Source organism: Pempheris klunzingeri, chromosome 9, assembly GCF_042242105.1.
Source record: "Pempheris klunzingeri isolate RE-2024b chromosome 9, fPemKlu1.hap1, whole genome shotgun sequence".
Classification (NCBI taxonomy): domain Eukaryota; kingdom Metazoa; phylum Chordata; class Actinopteri; order Acropomatiformes; family Pempheridae; genus Pempheris; species Pempheris klunzingeri.
Window position 1 is genome coordinate 12,568,723 of NC_092020.1, and position 20,726 is coordinate 12,589,448.

At 41.8% G+C, this 20,726-nt stretch overlaps 3 protein-coding genes across 3 annotated transcripts; all 3 read left to right on the forward strand.

Moving 5' to 3' along the window:
- Nucleotides 1-280: 280 nt before the first annotated feature.
- klb (klotho beta) lies at nucleotides 281-5,911 on the forward strand. The gene is made up of 6 exons (XM_070837200.1): nucleotides 281-1,244; nucleotides 2,243-2,756; nucleotides 2,863-3,131; nucleotides 3,260-3,516; nucleotides 3,712-4,643; nucleotides 5,077-5,911. The coding sequence occupies exons 1-6, from the start codon at nucleotides 483-485 to the stop codon at nucleotides 5,511-5,513; spliced, it is 3,171 nt and encodes a 1,056-aa protein (XP_070693301.1). The 5' UTR covers nucleotides 281-482; the 3' UTR covers nucleotides 5,514-5,911.
- A 918-nt stretch (nucleotides 5,912-6,829) lies between these two features.
- ube2ka (ubiquitin-conjugating enzyme E2Ka (UBC1 homolog, yeast)) lies at nucleotides 6,830-11,954 on the forward strand. Its single transcript, XM_070836655.1, has 7 exons — nucleotides 6,830-7,150; nucleotides 7,891-7,984; nucleotides 8,218-8,276; nucleotides 8,402-8,484; nucleotides 8,756-8,855; nucleotides 10,416-10,544; nucleotides 10,632-11,954. The coding sequence occupies exons 1-7, from the start codon at nucleotides 7,088-7,090 to the stop codon at nucleotides 10,704-10,706; spliced, it is 603 nt and encodes a 200-aa protein (XP_070692756.1). The 5' UTR covers nucleotides 6,830-7,087; the 3' UTR covers nucleotides 10,707-11,954.
- Nucleotides 11,955-14,180: 2,226 nt separating this feature from the next.
- On the forward strand, nucleotides 14,181-19,803 carry LOC139207392 (neuronal acetylcholine receptor subunit alpha-9-II). The gene is made up of 6 exons (XM_070837099.1): nucleotides 14,181-14,229; nucleotides 14,931-15,076; nucleotides 16,154-16,308; nucleotides 17,503-17,683; nucleotides 17,982-18,333; nucleotides 19,022-19,803. Exons 1-6 carry the CDS (start codon nucleotides 14,181-14,183, stop codon nucleotides 19,801-19,803), a joined length of 1,665 nt encoding a protein of 554 aa, XP_070693200.1.
- Nucleotides 19,804-20,726: the final 923 nt, after the last annotated feature.

Here is a 20,726-nt window from a genome sequence, read left to right on the forward strand (position 1 = left end):
TATGTCAAGGTGTGTATGTGTGTGTGTGTGTGTGTCCTTGCAAGAGTAGCTCATTAATATCTTCCAAAGTGTTCATCCTCTCTTCTATGGGGTCTTTTTTTAAATTTTGTGATATAATTGAAGGACGATCAACAGGTGAAGTACAGGTGAGACTAATTCACCGGAAACTTCAAAAAAAAAAAAAAATGCAAGTGTGTGTGTGGATATGAGTCAACCTTTGTATGTGTGAACACTATGTGATTGGGAGGGGCTGAGAGGGAGCACAAGATAGGGAAGTCTGAGCAGGTTCTCAGACAGATACAATACTTTGCAGCTTCAGATGTTACTCTCTCCTGGCTGTGATCATTCTCCTTCGCCATCCACCATCATGGATCTATTGTTTTTCTCAAGAAAATTTACGATACTCAACAGATTAAATGGTCTGACTGACACCAGCTACCCCCATTTAAGTGGATCTCTGAAATGAGGTAGACTCCTTCAGTATGCTCAACCATCCTTCGCCTCCCACACTTCAGAGCCTCTTACTCTTCCTCCTGTTGTTGGTGTGCGGCTGGAACAAGGCAGCCTGTTCTCTTGGGAACGGCAGGAAGATCTGGCAGCAGCTCAATCATGACCCCATCATCAAAGACCAGAATTTCCTTCATGACACCTTCCCTTCAGGATTCCTTTGGGGTTCGGGGACATCTGCCTTCCAGACAGAGGGAGCCTGGGATCTGGATGGCAAAGGCCAATCCATCTGGGACCATTTCACTCACTCTACTGTCAGTGATAATTTGGCCGAGACGGCCAATGTAGCTAGTGACAGCTACACCCGCTGGGAAGAAGATGTGGAAGCGCTGGAGTATCTAGATGTAAAATCATACTCTTTCTCTCTCTGCTGGGCTAGACTTTTTCCTGATGGCAATGCCAGAGGTCAGCCCAATGCAGCTGCTGTGGAGCATTACAGCCGTCTCATACAGAGGCTCCTGGAAAAGAAAATTGAACCCATCGTCACTCTGTATCACTGGGACCTGCCAAAAGTCCTGCAGGAGCGCTATGGAGGCTGGAAAAATGACACACTGGTGGGAGTGTTTGAGGAGTATGCTGCATTTTGTTTCCACACGTTTGGGAGCCGTGTTAGGTATTGGCTCACAATGCATAATCCATACCTGGTGGCTGTACAGGGGTATGGGACAGGTGTGCATGCTCCAGGAGAAACAGGGGGTCCTGCAGCATCTCTCATTGTGGCCCACAATCTGATCAGAGTAAGTCAGACAGGGTCAAGTGATTAATGTGAGTATGTAGATAAATATAGTGTGTACTCTGCCTGGAGAATGATACAGACCGTCTGTAGACTTTGAACTGCTGCAGTTATCAGTTTATGATGGTAAATGAATGTTTGCGTCCTCCAAATGATTTTGAGGTCACAAGGCAGTAAAACAAGCACAAGTGCTCTGATATTTTGTTGCAATCAAATCAATAAAGACTCTGACGTTTGATTTATTGCTTTGTAACATATAAGAGGTGCAGCCAAGTCTTGATGCTCACTTTTATTTTATCTCTCTTATGGCCAGTTGTTCATGTGTTATTTTGAGGGGTTTGTGATCAGTAAACAGGACACTTAAAGAGACATTGGGGTCAAAGTCCACCACATCAGCACTTTTGTGCTGTAGAGAAACAGTGTGTGACAGGAAGTCATGGAGATATGCCTCATTAATAATCACTTGTATGTGTGCAGTCTAGCACGGATAGCATGAGCAAATACTAATTCTCTGAAGTTTTTAGTTTTCATGTTAGTCCTATTACCTCTACCAAGAAAGTTAAGTCTTTAGTCACATTTGTTTACAACTATTTACAACTTTGAACCACCCAACTCAAACAGCTACAGCATTTTAAGTACTCAAATGAATATGAATCTATTACATGATTATCTCACACTGTCATTCAATGCCCATTTGGATCCAGGTGTGTGTTTCAAATTAATGGATGTTCCTCTGTCCTTAAAACAACAAATCCTGAAGATTGTGCATTCTGTGGGAGCTTTAAAGTTTTGCAAGTGTTTTAAAAGGGCGAAAAGGCTTTTGTCACTGCAGATATATTGACTTGTCATACTACGAAAAAACAAAAGTTGTGTGTGTTACAAATTATATTAAAGATGGCTGTGGCAGTGTCAACGTGTCTTCTGTGAGAAAGGCCTATTGTGATATTGTGTTGAAGACTACAATACAGTGTATTATAATAATGTGTCTGCTCTGATTTCCAGGCACACGCCAAAGCATGGCACACCTATGACACCCACTTCCGTCCAGCTCAGAAGGGTAAAGTATCCATTGTTTTGGGATCCCACTGGGTTGAGCCTCAAAGAGGCCAAGCCACTGCTGCTAATGTTGAGCTTTGCCAGCAGTCAATAGAGGCTGTCCTTGGCTGGTTTGCCAATCCCATCTTTGGCGATGGGGACTACCCTGTCTCCTTAAAAATCAAGCATGGGACTCTCATGCCTGCATTCTCTCATGAGGAGAAGCTTTGGGTGCAGACAACAGCTGACTTCTTTGCTCTGTCCTTCGGGCCAAACAACCTCCGTCTTGGCCGGGGCCTGGTTCAGTATGGGCAGACTGTGGTTCCAGACCTGAGGCGCGTACTGGGCTGGATAAAGCTGGAGTATGGGGACCCGAGGGTGCTGGTGGCTGAGGGAGGCTGGTTTTCTGAAGCTAGTGTGGGAAAGGAGGACACAGTGGCTATTTACCTGATGAAGAGGTTTATCAACCAGGTCCTGCAAGGTAAGAGGAGAAGTGACAAGAGTATATAATGAATGATCTAATTAAGGCAGAAAAAATAAAAGTTATCCTTTCCATCCATTTTTTTGCTGTGTTTTGTGTGTTGCAGCTATCAAGTTTGATGGTGTGCAGGTGTTTGGCTACTCCACCTGGTCATTGGTGGATGGATTTGAGTGGAATTATGGCTTCACTATTAGACGAGGCCTTTTCTACATCGACTTTAGCCAACCGAACCGAAACAGGACCCCAAAGACCACTGCTCAGTACTACAAGCGTGTTGTCGCTGACAATGGTTTCCCCAGTGATGAAACCTCCAGAGAGATCAAAGGCCGTTTCCCCTGCAGATTTCACTGGGGTGTTGCTGACTCCGCTTTACAGGTAAGAAGAGAGAAAATATGAAAAGAGTAATTTTGAATGATTAGAAAAAAAATTAAAGATTAAAGATAATTAACAATTAATGGCTATATTCACTCTGATATTCTTTCATCTTTTTTTTGTTACTGTAGGTCCACTTCTACCCTTTCTCACCACAGTTTACTGACCCCCATTTGTACAGCTGGAATCTGACAGGAGATGGATCATTGCGTCCTGTCCCAGGAGTGAGGATCCACACCAGACAAGCCCAGTGCACCGACTACTTGTCCATCCTTGGTCATCTACGGCTGTTCGAGTCCACTGGTGCATCTCACTACCGTTTTGCTCTGAACTGGTCTCTGATTTTACCCCAAGGAGACCTCTCTAATGTGAACAATGAAGCTCTGAGGTAAAAACACACAAAAAAAGAAACATGGACGGTCACTGTTTCAGCCTTACCAAATGCAATTTGATTAATTTCAATTCAAAACTATAACATAACCTGATCCACACCAAAGATTTTAGATGTCTAACTGTCTTTGTGCAAACACATATTAACTTCTGGTTCCATAATCCTGTTTCTCATCTTTGTTTCATCTACAAGGTACTACCGCTGTGTCCTGACCGAGCTCAAGAAGCTGGACCTGGAGGCTGTCGTTACTCTCTACTACCCCACTCACAGAGCTCCAAATCTGGGTTTGCCTAGGCTGCTGCATGCTTCTGGTAGTTGGCTTAACTACAGCACTGTGGAGGCCTTTCAGGAATATGCAGCATTGTGCTACCAGGAGCTGGGGCCCTGGGTTCGATATTGGATCACCATCAATGAGCCAAACAGACTGGTAGATGTGTATTCAAGTGGGGAAGAGAAGCATCAGGCAGCTCATAACCTTCTCCTGGCTCATGCAAAAGCCTGGAGGCTGTATGAAAGGGAACACTTTCGTCAAGAGAGAGCACTGGTATCACTCGCATTACATGCTGACTGGGTTGAACCTGCAAACCCCTTCCTGGATTCACATGCGGCAGCAGCACAGAGATTCCTTTTGTTTGAACTTGGTCGCTTCTTAGACCCATTGCTTGGGACTATGTATGAGGAGAAGCGTAGCCAAGGGGACTATCCACAAGAAATGAAGGCATACCTGGAGGAGAGAACTGAAGTCATGGGCCTCACTGGAACCCATCTCCCTAACTTTACTAAGACTGAGAGGGAGGAACTGAGAGGCGCACTGAGTTTCATTGCACTGAACCATTTTACCACCCATTTGGTCTCTCCATATCTCAACACACTGGTCAATTCTCAGGAGAAACAACCCCCTGATCATGGCTGTCTGACCCTTTCTGATCCCACCTGGCCCTCTTCCAGTATGGGGCAGGCTCTTGTACCCTGGGGCCTGCGGAAGATCCTGAACTGGGTGAGCCAGAGGTATGGAGGGGCTCTGCCTATCATCATCACAGCCAGCGGGGTTGATGATCAGGCTCTTGTGGAGGACAAACTCAGGCAGCATTTTCTCAGAAGTTATCTGCAGGAAGCCTTTAAAGGTGGGACATGCAGTTCCTCTCCTCTCCGATCTGATTTTGTATCATCATTTTTTGGTGGATACAAAATAGATTTATTCAAAGGATGTTTAGACAAAGTTATAACTCCACAGGCAATGCAGGTTTTATGACTATATTGCCTCCTACTATAAAACCCAGGAAGATAATAAAAAGAGAGAGTAAGTGAGAGAAAAACAACACAGTGACGGATCAGATCAGTGTCATGTTCATACTTTGCCCATTATGGCTGTAAGTTTGCCTGTATTTGCTCGCATGCTGCTTTCTAACATGGGCACATATTCTTAATGTTTGGTTGATGATGAAACACAGTATGTCTGGGTTTTCCATATTGCTCAAAATGGAGGAGAAATTGGAGAGTCGATGATTGGTTCTTACCTCACATTTCTCTTTTCTCTTTTCTTCTATTTTTCTTCAGCTCACCAGTTAGATGGAGTCAACCTGCAGGGCTTCTACATATGGAAACTGCAAGATCGACACGCCCCCCAGTTTGGCCTCTTCACCTCAACCCACCATCAATCCAAAGCCAAAGCCTCCATTGCTGTCTACAGAGAAATCATCACTCAGGGCGGTTTCCCTGAGGATAACACAATGCAGGCCTGCAGGTTTAGTGGGCTGCATGAACCTTGCTCTGTGTGTGCATGGATGTTCAAGAACAAAGCGATGCTCGTCTTTGGGGGCTGCCTACTTATAACAGCTGTTATGTTGGCAGCGCTTGTCGTCTTCGTTGTCTTCACCAAGAAAAAACAAACAAGAGGCAGAGGGAGGATGAAGAGGATGAACAGAAGGAGAAGAAGGGAAGGAGTTCCTGTATGCTCATGTCCAACTGTAAAGTGCTCAATGTTGAGACATTGACTCAGTAAGGCGGAGCAGGTAGTGGCTCTTTGACAGAGAAGAGCAGGGATCTATAATTGTGTGGTGTCTAATAATAGCTATATCTGTGTTTTGTGACAAATGTGTGATCAGTTCACCAACACTCGCTGTCAAGGGAAATGTCTCCATCACTTTACAGAGTTATTTATATAAGGATAATAGATTACCAATGTTGATAATTGTGACATTTGAGCTCCATGGTTCACTCTAAAGGAGAAGAAGTGCTTCACATAATTGCTCACCTTACCGAAGACCCCCATTATGGTGAAAGTATTTCAATTCAATTCAATTGTATTTAACGTTTTTATTGTTGCGTCAACTTTGTACTGTACTCTGGCAAAGTAATTTCCTTCGGGATCAATAAAGTTGATCTTATCTTATCTTAATTCTATGAGTGTAATGTAGTAATAATGTCAGTCACTGATGATTATATTGTGCAGATCAGACTAAAGTTTTACTTTGATATGATGTTCTATATAATATTAAAACAGGGGACATACTGTTGACTCTCAGTCTGTGTGAGTCTCCATATGACAATGATGCCCCCTAGTGTTGAAGTTTGCAGTTCTGATGAAACAATGTGAAACATGAATCCGTCTTTTGTTATTGAATGGGAAGAATACCCAAACGTGCAGTGTATGCTGCATGGCAGGGTACAGGGATTTTTTTTTGTGACTGTGGATCACTGAAAGATAACTTTGCATTTCAGATGTTGTCATGATTGTTGCCAGAGGCTCAGCTTACATTAGTTACAGCTAATTAGTACAGCTAAGCATGTAACACATCTGGATGAGTGCCTCTCACTCTGAATCACTTTGAATCAGTAGGCTGTGTGTTAATTGTGTGTTTCTCTGAGGGCTTTTCTGTCCCTCAAGAGTGAGGAATTTTCTATTGACTTATCTTTGTCCATACCTGTCTTCAAAACCATATAACCCATGATATCCATGTCAGAACAGTGTCGCCTAAGTTCATCTTAGAGCGTTCACTAACAACAAATCATGCCACGGCACTAATCTTCTAGTTATTGTGTGAAACCATCTTTACTGCTCAGAAATGGTCTGAGATCACTTTTATTTTGCATCAAAAAGTGATCTAAAATGGCACATTGACCTTGTTATTGAGTATGCAGCACACCGCCGGAAATCCTATGATTGTATTTTTTTAAATTACAACAATAATAAATGATAATAATAATAATTCATTATTCATCGTGAACAGATCAGCCAATAGGAGAAGGCGTTCAGGATGGCAATACAGATCACATGACCCCCTCTCCTCCAGACTGCATGCAGTTTGGTATTAAAATGTTTTCAGTACCACCAACCATTGTGTTGTTACACATTTGAGATGATACACACACGCTGAGCTGTTTTAACGAATTACACCATCACGCTGATAACCGGGACTGACGGCGCTCACCGTCAACAACGTTGCAGCTGTTATTTTTGAGGTTGTATCCAAAAAAGTGCAGAGCTGCTGTGGGCAGAGCAAGCTAGCTAACGTTAGTCAGGTCGGACGGCGGCGAGGCCCCAACCGGACGGGAACACGGGGGAACCATGGCCAACATCGCAGTTCAGAGGATAAAACGGGAATTCAAGGAGGTGCTCAAGAGCGAAGAGGTTGGTTGTCATGTTTGCCGGATAATGTTACAGCTTTCCTGTTTTTCCTTTCTTTGGCTACGGGGCTGAATCTGACCGATGGCTCAGCTGTCAGCTTCCTAATCACCGAGCTGCTAGCTGGAGCTAACTGTGTCAGACACGGCTGTGCGTCCGGCTCCTCGCACACTCGCACACTCGCACACTCACACACTCACACACTCACTCACTCACTCACTCACTCACTCACACACACACACACACACACACACACACACACACACACACACACACACACACACACACAAAGCTAGCTGCTTAATATGCCGCCGTGGGGAAGTTAGAGTTGTTAGCTAGCACTTTTATCAGCTTATGAAAGCATTAACAGAGAGAAGTGAAATCAAGCACATTTTGCTAATGTATCATGACTTCTATGGCAACCAAGCTAGCGGTGTTAGCAAAGATACATCTGTGTGATCCGCGTGTAGTACTAAAGGTTTGCTCACATATGATCCCCTACATGCTGCATAGATTCGTCTTAACTTACATCAGAGAGCCTTATACACAGCCTGTATATATGTAGGTCCGTAAGATGTGTGCAACAAGTTGAGGGCAACTTTGGCTAACGCCGTGTTGGGGATGGGGGTGTCAACTTTTGCTGCATTGGCAGGTTTTAGTTTGACAGCAAGCTAGCTTAACTCAACACTGTGCAGCCTGCCTGCCTGCTGAAGCTAAAATGCTCCTTTACCTTTTCGCCCCTCCAGACGAGCAAAAACCAGATAAAGGTGGATCTGGTGGATGAGAACTTCACAGAACTTAAAGGGGAGATAGCAGGGCCACCTGACACACCATATGAAGGTGAGGGGCTCATGGAGACACACTGCTGTCTGCTAACCTGTATGCATGGACAAACAATATCAGTAGGTGACTTGGGTGTTCACTGAAAGCCTTTTGAGAAGACTCCACCAACAATCTTTTCAAAGAGATATTTCATCCTCATTTATGTAACCCAATAGTCAGGCTTTTATTGTCGACTTTAAACGTTACTGTCATGATTTTTGAATAACTGTGATTCCTCTAATTTCTTCCAGGGGGTAGATATCAACTAGAAATTAAAATTCCAGAGACGTATCCATTCAATCCACCCAAGGTAGAGCTGTTATTGTTACTGATAACCATCCCTTTCCTCGTGGATATTGGCTTAAGAAGATTTCCATTACTTTCCTAATCCGCAAATGATTTTCTTTTTTTTTCCCTTTTCATTTAATCTCTCAGGTGCGGTTCATCACGAAGATCTGGCATCCAAACATCAGCTCAGTTACAGGTGCAATATGTCTGGACATCCTCAAAGACCAGTGGTGAGTGAATGTGCTCTTGCATTCCTAACATTTTTCATCCATCGTGAAAAATACTTTAGTAGTCGTGTAAGACAGTAGCCATTTCTGCCCACCCCTGTCAACACTTAGTTAACAACATAGTCCACTTTTTTTTACTACAACAACTTTTAATTACAACTTTGAAATTGTGCAGATGTCCCTAATATGCATATCCTCTTTATTTATATAAAATAAAACATAGACAATTGGCGTTATTTTTGCGTTGCACTAAACAGTCAGTATGTTGTTTCAGGGCAGCAGCTATGACACTGAGGACGGTCCTTCTGTCATTACAAGCCTTGTTGGCAGCCGCAGAACCAGATGATCCACAGGACGCAGTGGTAGCTAATCAGGTGGGTGTGCATGTGTATTAACGTTTTGACCTTTGTTTAACAAATTTACTGTGGATAAGCATTTCAAATATCTCAAGGAGAGCAACATATGTATGTGTTGTATTTATTGTCATATGATACTAGATAGAAGGGAGGTTTGTTGATGTATAGATCAAGTGTCTTCTGCTTATAAAAGCTTCAGTTACAATCAGCTGAGATGCCAATATTTCTTATTTTGATAACTTATTGTGTGTTTCAGGAACAATAATTCTCATAACTCATTCTCATAAGGATATAAAGAGTTGTCCTGTAAATGTAATTCTCTGTATTAACCTGTTCTAATGAAACAGAACAGTGAATTCCTCCACCTGATTGGATCATATACGCACTGCTAATGATTGCTGCTCAAAATTTATGAGCGTGTAAATACCTTCCGTAAGCACTACTATCCATACCGAAAAAGGCTGTAAGGTCAATTTTTCAAAACGATTTTGAAACTTACTGTGGCATTTGTGGCATCTGCCTGGCACACAGTTGTGTACTGTACACATACTAAATTATACATTTCAAAGTCTTAACTGTTGATATAAATATGATGTCCCTCAGACCCTCATTACTAAACACTTAATCGTCATGACAAGTTAATTTTCTTTGTTTGGATAGTTATGTCCACCTGTTTTATAACCCTGGATTGTTGCCTTAAATTTATATAAGCGGAGGCATCGTGCTTTCTGCTGTTCTGCACACCAGCTAATTGTTGCACGTGAAGCAATATTCAGTGGAGTGCTAGTAAAGTGAGACTGTTTTGAAATATCATTTGTAGGCAGTGAGCTGTTTGCCCTACTCTACTGAACACATTATAACACCTACATACTATCACCAATCCCCAGTGTAGTAACACTCATCTACTGCTTACCAACCCACATCCCAATGAAACTTACGCGAAGGAGGGAAATAAGGTTGGATAAGATTTAGTACAGTATAAGATGGCTTTTTTTTGGTAGCTGTACTGCAATGTTTTTAAATGCAGAAAATTTTGAAATGTTAAACAGAGGCTCAATATGGAGCAGATACCCAAGGCTATCCAGATGGACATTAATAATATTTGGTTATTGCAATTGTTATACTGAATATTGACCATTTTTAATTAAGGTATGCTGAGTCAAAGTATAAATTCCTTTCTTTACATAACACTTTAAATACTCCAACAGTTTATGATGATCAAAACTCTACACCTGCATTACATTTCAAAAATGCAAACACAGCACAGGAGCAGAATCTTGGGCCGTTGGGCAGAAATGAGTGTCTGGCAGACTGCAGCTCTACTTGTCTCTGTCTCTGAATGTCTCAGCGGCTTAAAATCTTGCTGAGAATTATTTTATTGGCAACCTGTTGTGGAGTCACACATACAAAATAGTGTAGATGGAGAATAAGTGCACTGCTGTTCTGCTTATAGGCGCATATGTGCTTGGGGATGTAAACTAAATAGAAAAGCGCAATGTTTCAGTGGTTGACTGTTGTACACTGAACCCCTTACAAACAAACTTACTGTTTATTTTCTCACATTTGTTCATCACACAGTACAAGCAGAACCCAGAGATGTTCAAACAGACAGCGAGGCTCTGGTCTCATGTCTATGCAGGCGCTCCCGTCTCCAGTCCGGAGTACACACGCAAAATAGACAAACTCTGTGCCATGGGCTTTGAAAAAGTGAGTATTTCTCTATCTTTTTTTTTTGCTCCCCTGCTGTTGAATAAAACTGAACGGCTTCTGAATGTTTTTTGTTTTTCTTCCCAGAATGCAGTAATAGTGGCGTTGTCGTCGAAATCCTGGGACGTGGAGACAGCAACAGAGCTACTGCTCAGTAACTGAATCTTGACACCCTCTTCATCTTCCTCTCGATACCGATGTCCCCTCCTCACACATACACACCTTTTCTCCCCCCAATTCCCGCTGTCTCAAGGCGTCTTTCCCCCTGTTGCATCCTCTGTTTCACAGTCGACTCCTCACCTCCACACTCTTCTCCAACCCCCCCACCCCCTTTATTCCCCGTCTGTGGCATCCCCTCCCTCCCCCATCACCTCTGCTGTACCACACTCCAATCAGTCGCTCTGTGAGATTTCTTTAAGTTCATTCAACATTCCACTCAGCGCTACAATCAGAAGTTCAACCACATCTCGCCCCCTTTTGAAGCAAATGTCAGACTTAAGACCCCGCCCACGCCCACCAAGTCTCCCAGCTTTCCTGGCTGTGTCCAAGAAGCGGCTGTCAGCGGCTTATCCTTGCCTATGCAGTGCATTTGCTTTCATTTGCGAAAACCTTTTGTAGGAGACAGCCAAGCCATTCTAGGAGGCTCTTTTGGATTTTTACACACTTTTGGACTGGGTTTCTAAACCGGGAGTGAGCCGAGTCCTGCACTAACCACATTTTTAGGCCGGTAGCGTCAGTACCTTCACTCACTCATCCTTGTACAATAAACAGTTTTTTTGGGGGAACTCTATTGTGGTATAGTGTACTCTGAAATTAGTGGTAAATTGAAATTGACTCATTTAAATCATTATCTTGTTCCGCCGCTGGGATTTTTTGAAGAGGCTTTAAAGTTAATACATTTTTTTTTTCACTTTTTCCACATTAAAATAAAGTAAATGTAGTGCACCTGGTGGGAAAACATTGAGTTATTTGGGCACAGAATAGGACAAGGCTTATTCCCTGTTCAGGAAACCAGCTTATAAAGTGTCACTTAGGTGTTCACACAGTGGCCACACTCATTTCCCCAGCCCTCTTCCACCTGTCTGACGAAACCCAGAGCTCCTGCAGTAAACCCCAGCGTCCATCCCCACACCTGTTCCTGACACCGCTTACTTCTGTCTCTTTTCCCCACATTTTTAAACATTTTATTTGGTTTTGGCCTTCTGCAGGAATACATTTGGATTCTTGTTTTTAAACTGAGAGAAAACAAAACAAAAAAACATGTTCAGCCATGACACAACCTGTCACATGTCGGGATGGAAATAGTTCAAAATGAGTTTGAAAATATTGCATCATCTTAGCGACGCCAATGGATAAATATGTCAAAATGATTCATCTGTAAATAAAGATATTAAAGTCTGTGTAAATTAATCCACGCTCTGGCCTTTCTGTGATGCATCTTTGCAGTATTATTTTTCAACTGGAATAATTTCTCCCCCCCAGTAAATCAGTTTCTTATGAGTTTAATCTCAGTCACAATATTGATTAACAGGAAAACCTTTAATGCTTGATGGTGTTTAGGATCCAGATTGTTTGGCTGTGCATACATTTGAATAAAAACTAGGGTGAGGCTCTAAATTTACAAGCTCAACAGAAATCAAACCTACAGGGAATTAGATTGCCAGTAAAAAAAAAAAGAATGGAGCAAGCAAGCCAATTTAAATGAAGAATGTGCATGCAGAAGAACAAGCAAATGGGTTATGCATAATAGGAGTCTGTGCACTAGTACTTCGGACTTGTACAGTAGTATTGCTGTATTGCATAAGGTTAGTGGTTGAGCAAACTTTTTTTTTTTTTTAGTGCATTTCAACAAGGAAGTGATATAAGCGTTTATCGTAATGTTCAGATCACCTTGCTCATAGTAGGCACACTGAGAATGAGCACAACAACAGATGGCCTGTTTGGTAGCATGTTGTGCCATCCTGAACCTCTCCAAGAAACCCTGGCAATAATCTGAACATCACATTTCAGCCTGCATACTTGCACGAAGGGGAGACGAGCTGCCACTGATGTGTTTATGTCTGCTTATCAACAGCAGGATGTCATGTGGATCCATCGAAGGACCTCAGTGACAATACTACGATGTTGCGATGCACCTGCTGCACAGCCTCAGGTTTCCCAGCCATCCCAGGTGACAATAGCTCATTTTGTATCTTTCCACTGGATGCTGGATGATCCCTAGTACATCTACCATCTGGAACTCCTCCAAGCCTCCCAGAGCAGAGGACTGCTATCCAGGGCTGAATACATAAAGAGCATGCTTCCTAGCTTATCTAGTGGCACTGAGATAATCATAAATTACCTAGTTGCATTATTAAAGTGTTGAAGGTTCCATACTACTGACTTCACCACAGCATGCTTCTTTGGATACACTTTGTTCCAGCCACGCCACCATAGATCAATTTTGCTGATTGGATGCATTAAAGACTGTAAGAAAATAAAGATGACCCCCATAATATTGCCATTAATAATCTTCGTGTCAGTGATGTAACAGTGAGGTTTTACTGGCCTCTTTTAAAATTTTATTATGGGGGAACTAAATGAAATTCACTTTTATGTGGTTTTATAAGTGGAGATTTTTATGGCACTGTTGTGGGTCAGTATTTCCAGTATAAACCAATAATTGAAGATAAGTCCCTCAGCACTCCTTTCACTATTTTTTTTGTTATGTTTAGCCAGTTCTTGAATGAATCTATAAGCCCTCCTGCCATGGATGATTATAATATATATGTCTACAAGAAGGCCACATACCATCAAGTCCAAAACATGTATTTCATGTGTTATGTCCATTATGACCTCTCAGTAAGGAGTCATTTTAACAACTTCACTGGAGGGCTCAGAGAGAATTTACTCACAGCAATGAAATGTTGTATGTTTATTGGTACAATTAAATCTAACTAAGGCCACAGTGACAGATTTCAACCCATCCTGAAAAACAATTAACCAGTATAACCGTCTTCAGTCTATAAAATGTCAGAAATAATGTGACCAATGCAAGTTACCATATTCAAAATAAAGCTCTAAAATCCCTACAGTGTATATATAGACGTATTATATCAATGTTAATAGTTATTTTGATGAAAATTACTGTGCCTACTACTGGTGCTCCCACCTTGGTGTTTTTCTCTGACCGGCCTTTACTTACTATAGTGCATCAATATCTTCAACAACAACCACAAAGAAGATTCACAGTCAGATTAGTGGTTTAACTTCAAATAAAAACTTTTTATTTGTTAACTTTTAATGTAGGAGCAGACCTCCAGCCCACCTGGCTGCAGGCCTTTGATTGACAGGTGATAGCCCAGTGTGTGGTGAGGCGATGATTCGTGGGCATCCTGTTTCTCTTGGTCTGCAGCTGCTATGTGATAGCCGGAGTTTTGTTCCATGTCTCAGTCAGCAGACAGGCTGTCTCCCCTGCCAAGCAGTAAGAGCTGGCCTGACCACGAGGACGAGCAGATGAAACGGTGCTCTGCTATCTGCAGCTGAGTTCAATTGGGGTTGAACGGGCATCATGTAGTCCCGTTGGAGGATGAAACCAAAGGATCATTAGGTTGTTGGTCGCAGTTACCTTTTATTTCTTCTTGGATGTATTAATAAATGCCAAAGATGATTCCCATGATCTGTTTGGTGATGCTGCTTCCTGAAGGTGAGTCAGACGCCCACACTTGCATTAAGATAAAACATGTCTGTGCTGTTGTTAATGAGGTTAAGAGTTACAAAGAGGTGCCCGAAGTTTATCAATGTTAAACACTTTGCTCTGTGCATTATTATGCACAAGTCAGTGTGCCACTCAAGCAATGAGCAGTTACGTTGATGCAAAATTTTGTATATGACTTTCAAATTATCCAAACAATCTAAAGAATCTTATGAAAGTAAAAACTTGTTAACTTGTTAATGACCTAAACCTTCTTAATGATTTACCAAGGATGTGAATAAAAGCGCAATGATTATTCCTACAGTAGTTTTTCATATAAAATTACCAAGTCATCACATTGCATTTAAGGCATTTAAGTTTTGTCATGTGCACAGTTATAGTGAAGTAGTCATTGGCAATTAAATCTCAGTGTCCCTCCTACAAAGCTCAAACTATTATGTATGAAAAAGAAATGCATGCAAGTAAAAGTAAAAATGACAAACTCAGACATAAGACATCAAGTTAAAATATAGAAATAAAATAAAGCATAATATTGTGGTAGGCAGGTGTGAATTAATGATAAAATGAATTAACAGAAATATTGTTTAAGCATGAGAGTTTTTCATGGTCTTCATAGTGGTGACACATCCAGACCACAGAATTATCTTAGAAGTGCTGGTACATAAGACCTAAAAAATACTTTCCCCCTCCAGTGGCTCACTCAGCTCAGGGTCACTATGCCCACAAGCTCCTGAATGATTTGATGGAGAATTATTCCAGCGCCCTGCGGCCTGTGGAGGACACAGACAGAGCCCTGAACGTCACCTTACAGATCACCCTCTCTCAAATCAAAGACATGGTGGGTACTAACTCATGTGCGACATCTACATTCTTTAATGTTCACTATATGTACTGTATATTATTATAAGATTTTAGTGATCAAGATTTACCATATCTCATATTTCATTTAACTGAAAGGTCTGTAAAAGTATCTCTCCAATGTTATAATACCTCTGCAGATGAATCCATCATGCACACAAAGTTGTCATTAAAGACCAAGAGGCATTTTGAACATTGCTTTGATGCCTGATATGTGGCTACTTTCAGTAATTACTAAGAGCGCATTCTTCATTACAGCACCATAAAAAAATCAATAGTCAACATAAGATTTCTTGGTCGATCAATTAGTCACAGTGCACTGGTGCTTTCAATATAAATGCCGGACTGAGAGCCCTGATAAAGTTTAATTTTGTTTCTAGATTCAGCGTATCTGTGGTGTAACTTACAGTTCTCAGTCTTTGTGCAATCTTTGCAAAATTAACCTTTATCAATGCATTTTCAACATTGCAAAGGCAGAAGTCAAAATATAGGTGCTGGTGTGTATGGATGATAGACCTCCTGCTGTACTGGCTGTGCCTACTGTTACTCAGCTGGCTCAGGTTGCTGTTCAGGTTCACTGCTGTGTCAGCCCGCATTGAATTAGCATTTGTGTTGTGCACATGTGTTTGGGTGTGTGTGGTTGAAGTGTATATACCATATAATACAGCTCTCCTACTGAGTGCAACCTTCCGTAGTATACCAGGTTTCCTGTGTGTTTATGTTGGAGTGTCCTATTACAGAAAGTGTTGATGTTTTTCTTCGGTTCGGTGCTTCAGTGAAGCTCTGGCAACGATATCAAAACCACCCCCGTTATACAGGGATTCAGCTCATTCACCTGATATTGACAGACAGGTCTGGATTTCAGCTGTTGCGATAATCTGAAGCGTGTCTGCCCTCATAGGGAGTTAATGAGCAACAGAGAAATGAGAAGGAGACCAAGAGGATCCCTCTTCAAGCTGCTGTTGGTATTCATCCATTGTGTGTATGTACTGTAGGTATGTATGTGTCTGTTCTCATTTGTGTGACTCTGACTCTCTCTGTCTCTGTGTGTGTGAAGGATGAGAGGAACCAGGTGCTGATTGCCTACCTGTGGATCAGGCAGACATGGTATGATGCGTACCTGAGGTGGAATAAGGAGGACTACGATGGACTGGAGGTGATCCACATCCCCAGCAGCCTGGTGTGGAGGCCCGACCTCGTCCTCTATAACAAGTACGCTAGTAGGTCACACACACACACACACACACTATAATTCTGTGATCTTTCTGTTTCATAGGGCCCTATGTTGACATTTCATCAAACTCTCATTGCAATAGGTTAAGAACACTGTATTACCGCAACATCATCTTAAAAGAGTAATCGCAGCCAGATGCATAATTACACACATTCACCCTTGGGAGTTAAATACTTCCACAGCCTTACTAACATTACTCAAGGGTCCATGGATTAATCTCTATAATTGTGAAATTATAGTTCTAATCTTACAATAATAATCTTCTTGAGTTAGATGACTCTTTACGTCTACAGTGCTACAAAGTTCTTAAGCCAACAAAGTGCATTGAGTGCAATTTGAATGCATTAAAAGATTCAAATAGAAAAAATATCAGCCAAAACATTTATTACAAATATTCAGTATTTGAACGAACATTTTTATTGTAAACCATACCTTAATATGTTCATAAAATATGTATAAGCCATTGTCAGAATTCATACAATGTTACACATGAACTATGTTGGTATGCCAGTTTTATATATTATGTCATGGAATATGTAATATAATTTATAATAATATTATAAAAAGTCTGTATTAATGAAGCCCTAATCATGTAATATACACTGTTGCCCATAAAGTTGGAATAATTGTTCAATACCCCCAATTTTGTTAAAGCCTGAATACACAGTTTGCAAAGGTTAATTGTGGTTTAAGTTTCACTGTGATATGTTTGGAAGAGTTTGATCAATAAAGTTGAGAAGATATACACTTTATTCATCAAGAATAAATCACATTGTCACAATCATTTCATGAGAAGAGGTAAAAAACATTTTATTCCAACTTTATGGGCAACAGTGTATAATGAACAAATACGTTATGGTGATTTATACTAACTTACCAGTTTATTAGGGTATTATGGAGTCCTGGACAAAAAATGTAATTTCTGAGTCTGTAGTCTGAAATGTTGAACTTGTTAAGTGCAGTTTTTATGGCTCATATTATTGTGTAATGGAGTGTCTAACACACCAGTAACTTCATACGAAAAGGATACAACATACAATATACAAACAAAAAAACACTAGCAACAACCTGCAGGTCGCATGCTAACTTCAGAGTATACCACAACTCATCACCATCTAACCAAAATAGGAAATATGACTAGTCAATTTTGCCCACTGCTTCTCCTCCATCAGAGCTGACGATGACTTCTCAGGACCGCTTGACACCAACGTGAGACTGCGCTACAATGGAGAGATAACCTGGGATGCCCCCGCTATCACCAAGAGCTCCTGTGTGGTGGATGTCTCCTACTTCCCCTTTGACAGCCAGGAATGTAACCTGACTTTTGGCTCCTGGACCTACAATGGAAACCAGGTTTGTAGAGAAGCATGGCGGTCGCACTCACTTGTTACATGTAATGCAGGAAAAAAACACTTCATTTCAGTTTATCCACCTTTTTAGGATGATGATGTGGGCCACCTAAATCTATTAGGCCAGCTGATTTAGTTAAATGATACAGACTAGGAGGTAACTGAGGCAGGCCATCTTGAAGAAGAGATCAGACACACTTACACTCCATACATTTACTGAATTTGTCTTGTCTGACATTATGAGTGGGTACAGTTGGTTGTGTGCCTCTTGTACACCAACTCATCCATTACCCTAATTCCAGGTGGACATCATTATGGGGATGGACAGCGGCGACCTGTCAGACTTTGTGGAAAACGTGGAGTGGGAGTGCCACGGGATGCCGGCCACCAAGAATGTAATCATGTACGGCTGTTGTTCTGACCCATATCCAGACATCACCTATACAGTGCTCCTGCAGCGCCGCTCCTCCTTCTACATCTTCAACCTCCTCCTCCCCTGCTTCCTCATATCCTTCTTGGCTCCTCTGGGTTTCTACCTGCCTGCAGACTCTGGGGAGAAGGTTTCCCTTGGCGTGACAGTTCTTCTGGCTCTCACTGTGTTCCAGCTAATGGTGGCTGAGAGCATGCCTCCATCTGAGAGTGTACCCCTAATAGGTAAGACTGTGGTGGTTCAGGAAGTCAGTATGTATGTGTTCTTATGTGACTGTCACATAATTGTTATAGTGGCTTGTAATCCTGACTGTATTAGTGTTTTTAGCCATGCTACTAGGGTGGCAATGTCGGTCTGTTGGTCCACTACTTTTGTTCAGACTAAAATCTCTCATCAACCATTGGATGTATTTCCATGAAACTTTGTATGGACGTTCATGATGCCCAGGTGTTGTATTTTAGTGCCTTAATTATTCCTTGACTTCTCCTCTAATGCTACCATGAGGTTAACATTTGTGGTTTTGAGTGAAATCCCCTCCTTAGGATCATTGATTGTAACTTAAGTATGGCATCATAAATATGTAATACTCTGTACTTTATGTTTAATTTTAGTGCTAATAAACAAATGTTAGCATGCTGAAACACGATGAACATAGTAAATACTAGCCTACCTGCTAAACATCAATATTGTCATTGTGATGTTTGCATGCTGATGTTAAATTTAGCTCAAAGCAATACTGAGCCAGCTTCACAGATTTACTTCCAAGGCTTGTTATTTGAGTGGAATCTCTGGCCAAAACCATGGCTCTGGTTGCAGGTGATACAGAGATACAAAAAGACAAAAGATAGGTAAGATAGGTGCCTCTCTGTTTGTCAGTTCTAACAGCACATCTCTCTCCTGTTCATTACACAGGGAAGTACTACATTGCCACTATGACCATGGTCACAGCGTCCACTTCTCTTACCATCTTCATCATGAACATCCACTTCTGTGGTGCAGAGGCCAAACCAGTCCCCCAATGGGCAAAAGTCCTCATCATTGACTACATGTCCAAGATTTTCTTTGTTTATGAGGTGGGCGAGAACTGTGCTTCTACCTCCTCCTCTTCTTCGTCATCTCACCCCCAGGATGACAACCATCACCAGCACCTCAGCCCCTACATTCATGTGAATGGTAAATCAGGCAGCCACGGTAGCCGACAGGACTGGCAGAGTCACAAATACCCCAGACCTCAGACCCCCAAGCCGCAACACCATCCCAGAGTGAAAGCCCAGCACCACATCACCAGAGAGGAGAATAGCCGCCTTTCCAGCTTTGCTCCTGTGAAATATGAAGGCTCCAATGGGAAGGTTCCCACAGGTGACTGCTGTAAAGAAGACCAGAAGGTTCCCGGCTATCCTGACAACCAAAAGCTTCCCTGCTGCCCTGAAGACAAAAAGTCTCCACCTCAAGGCCCCACTGTAACCTTTGGCCCCTGTGTGTTCTGTACCCATGGCAGTGGCTTCCCTGGTGTGGACACTAAGGTGGTGCGTAATGTTGAGTATATCGCCAACTGCTTCCGTGAGCAGAGGGCCACATGTGCTAAAGTGGCAGAATGGAAGAAGATCGCTAAGGTGATGGACAGATTCTTCATGTGGATCTTCTTCATCATGGTTTTCCTCATGAGCATCCTCATCATGGGCAAGGCACCATGACCGAGCAGTGGTGCTGCAGTTTTTGTTTTTTTTAATATTTGACTCAATTAACTTTTTTTGGTCAAAGAAAATGTCAAAGGGACTATTTTGTGTTTTATAAACATCATTTAAGTTGAAGCATATGTGGACATTATTTCTTTATTCATAATAACAATACAGATTATAGTGATTTCATGATAAACAAAATGTACGTAGTAAGTGTAGTGTCCTATATATATTATTACATTCTTTGGTCTTTATCTTTAACATAAAAAAAAAACATAATGTGCCAGACTCTGACAATGTATACAATGTAGGCAATGCTGAGAACTTAATGGAAAGGACATTAGATATGACGATTATTTGTTGTTTGTTAAATTATTGTTTTCTGCTGCCCACAACTCTACATCCATTTTTACTACTTCCTATACAATCCTTACCTTCTCTATTGTTAGCATGTTGCATCTTATTACCATCCCCATCAGTCATGGCTTTGATATACAGGTACTTCATCATCTGACCACTGAGTATATTGGAGGGGATCTGCTGTCAATTTAAAATATGACCAGTGGAGACAGCACATGTCTTATTCACTACTGTGAAATCAGATGCCTGCGGCTGAGCGTCACTGAGTGTCAGCGTACGCTCTGGATCCCCAGAATCATTTTTCTGTTCAAAATCATCCAGTGAATAGTTAATGAGCAAGCTTTGTTTGTAACACAGCTAGGGCTGTAAGGTAATATGGAGCATCAATTATGTAACACAATGAGCACACTCAGACACCCCACCCCCACCACCAAAACCCCCATACCCTTGGAAAACTTGGAAAAGTCAAGTGAATGTGTGTGTGTGTGTGTGTGTGTGAGAGAGAGAGAGAGCACACACATGTACAAGGTGGCAGGAATATGAAAGAATAGAGTACAACAAGGAAGGAAAGAAAACCT

What these genes read in the sequence shown, in the direction of transcription:
- klb (XM_070837200.1), top strand. Translation starts at nt 483, where the DNA reads ATGCTCAACCATCCTTCGCCTCCCACACTTCAGAGCCTCTTACTCTTC. An exon ending in TTGCTGACTCCGCTTTACAG is followed by an intron (nt 3,132 to 3,259) that starts GTAAGAAGAGAG and finishes TTGTTACTGTAG; the next exon opens with GTCCACTTCTACCCTTTCTC. An exon ending in GTGAACAATGAAGCTCTGAG is followed by an intron (nt 3,517 to 3,711) that starts GTAAAAACACAC and finishes TTCATCTACAAG; the next exon opens with GTACTACCGCTGTGTCCTGA.
- ube2ka (XM_070836655.1), top strand. Translation starts at nt 7,088, where the DNA reads ATGGCCAACATCGCAGTTCAGAGGATAAAACGGGAATTCAAGGAGGTG. An exon ending in ATCCATTCAATCCACCCAAG is followed by an intron (nt 8,277 to 8,401) that starts GTAGAGCTGTTA and finishes TTAATCTCTCAG; the next exon opens with GTGCGGTTCATCACGAAGAT. An exon ending in GTGCCATGGGCTTTGAAAAA is followed by an intron (nt 10,545 to 10,631) that starts GTGAGTATTTCT and finishes TTTTCTTCCCAG; the next exon opens with AATGCAGTAATAGTGGCGTT.
- LOC139207392 (XM_070837099.1), top strand. Translation starts at nt 14,181, where the DNA reads ATGCCAAAGATGATTCCCATGATCTGTTTGGTGATGCTGCTTCCTGAA. An exon ending in TCTCTCAAATCAAAGACATG is followed by an intron (nt 15,077 to 16,153) that starts GTGGGTACTAAC and finishes GTGTGTGTGAAG; the next exon opens with GATGAGAGGAACCAGGTGCT. An exon ending in GACCTCGTCCTCTATAACAA is followed by an intron (nt 16,309 to 17,502) that starts GTACGCTAGTAG and finishes CTCCTCCATCAG; the next exon opens with AGCTGACGATGACTTCTCAG.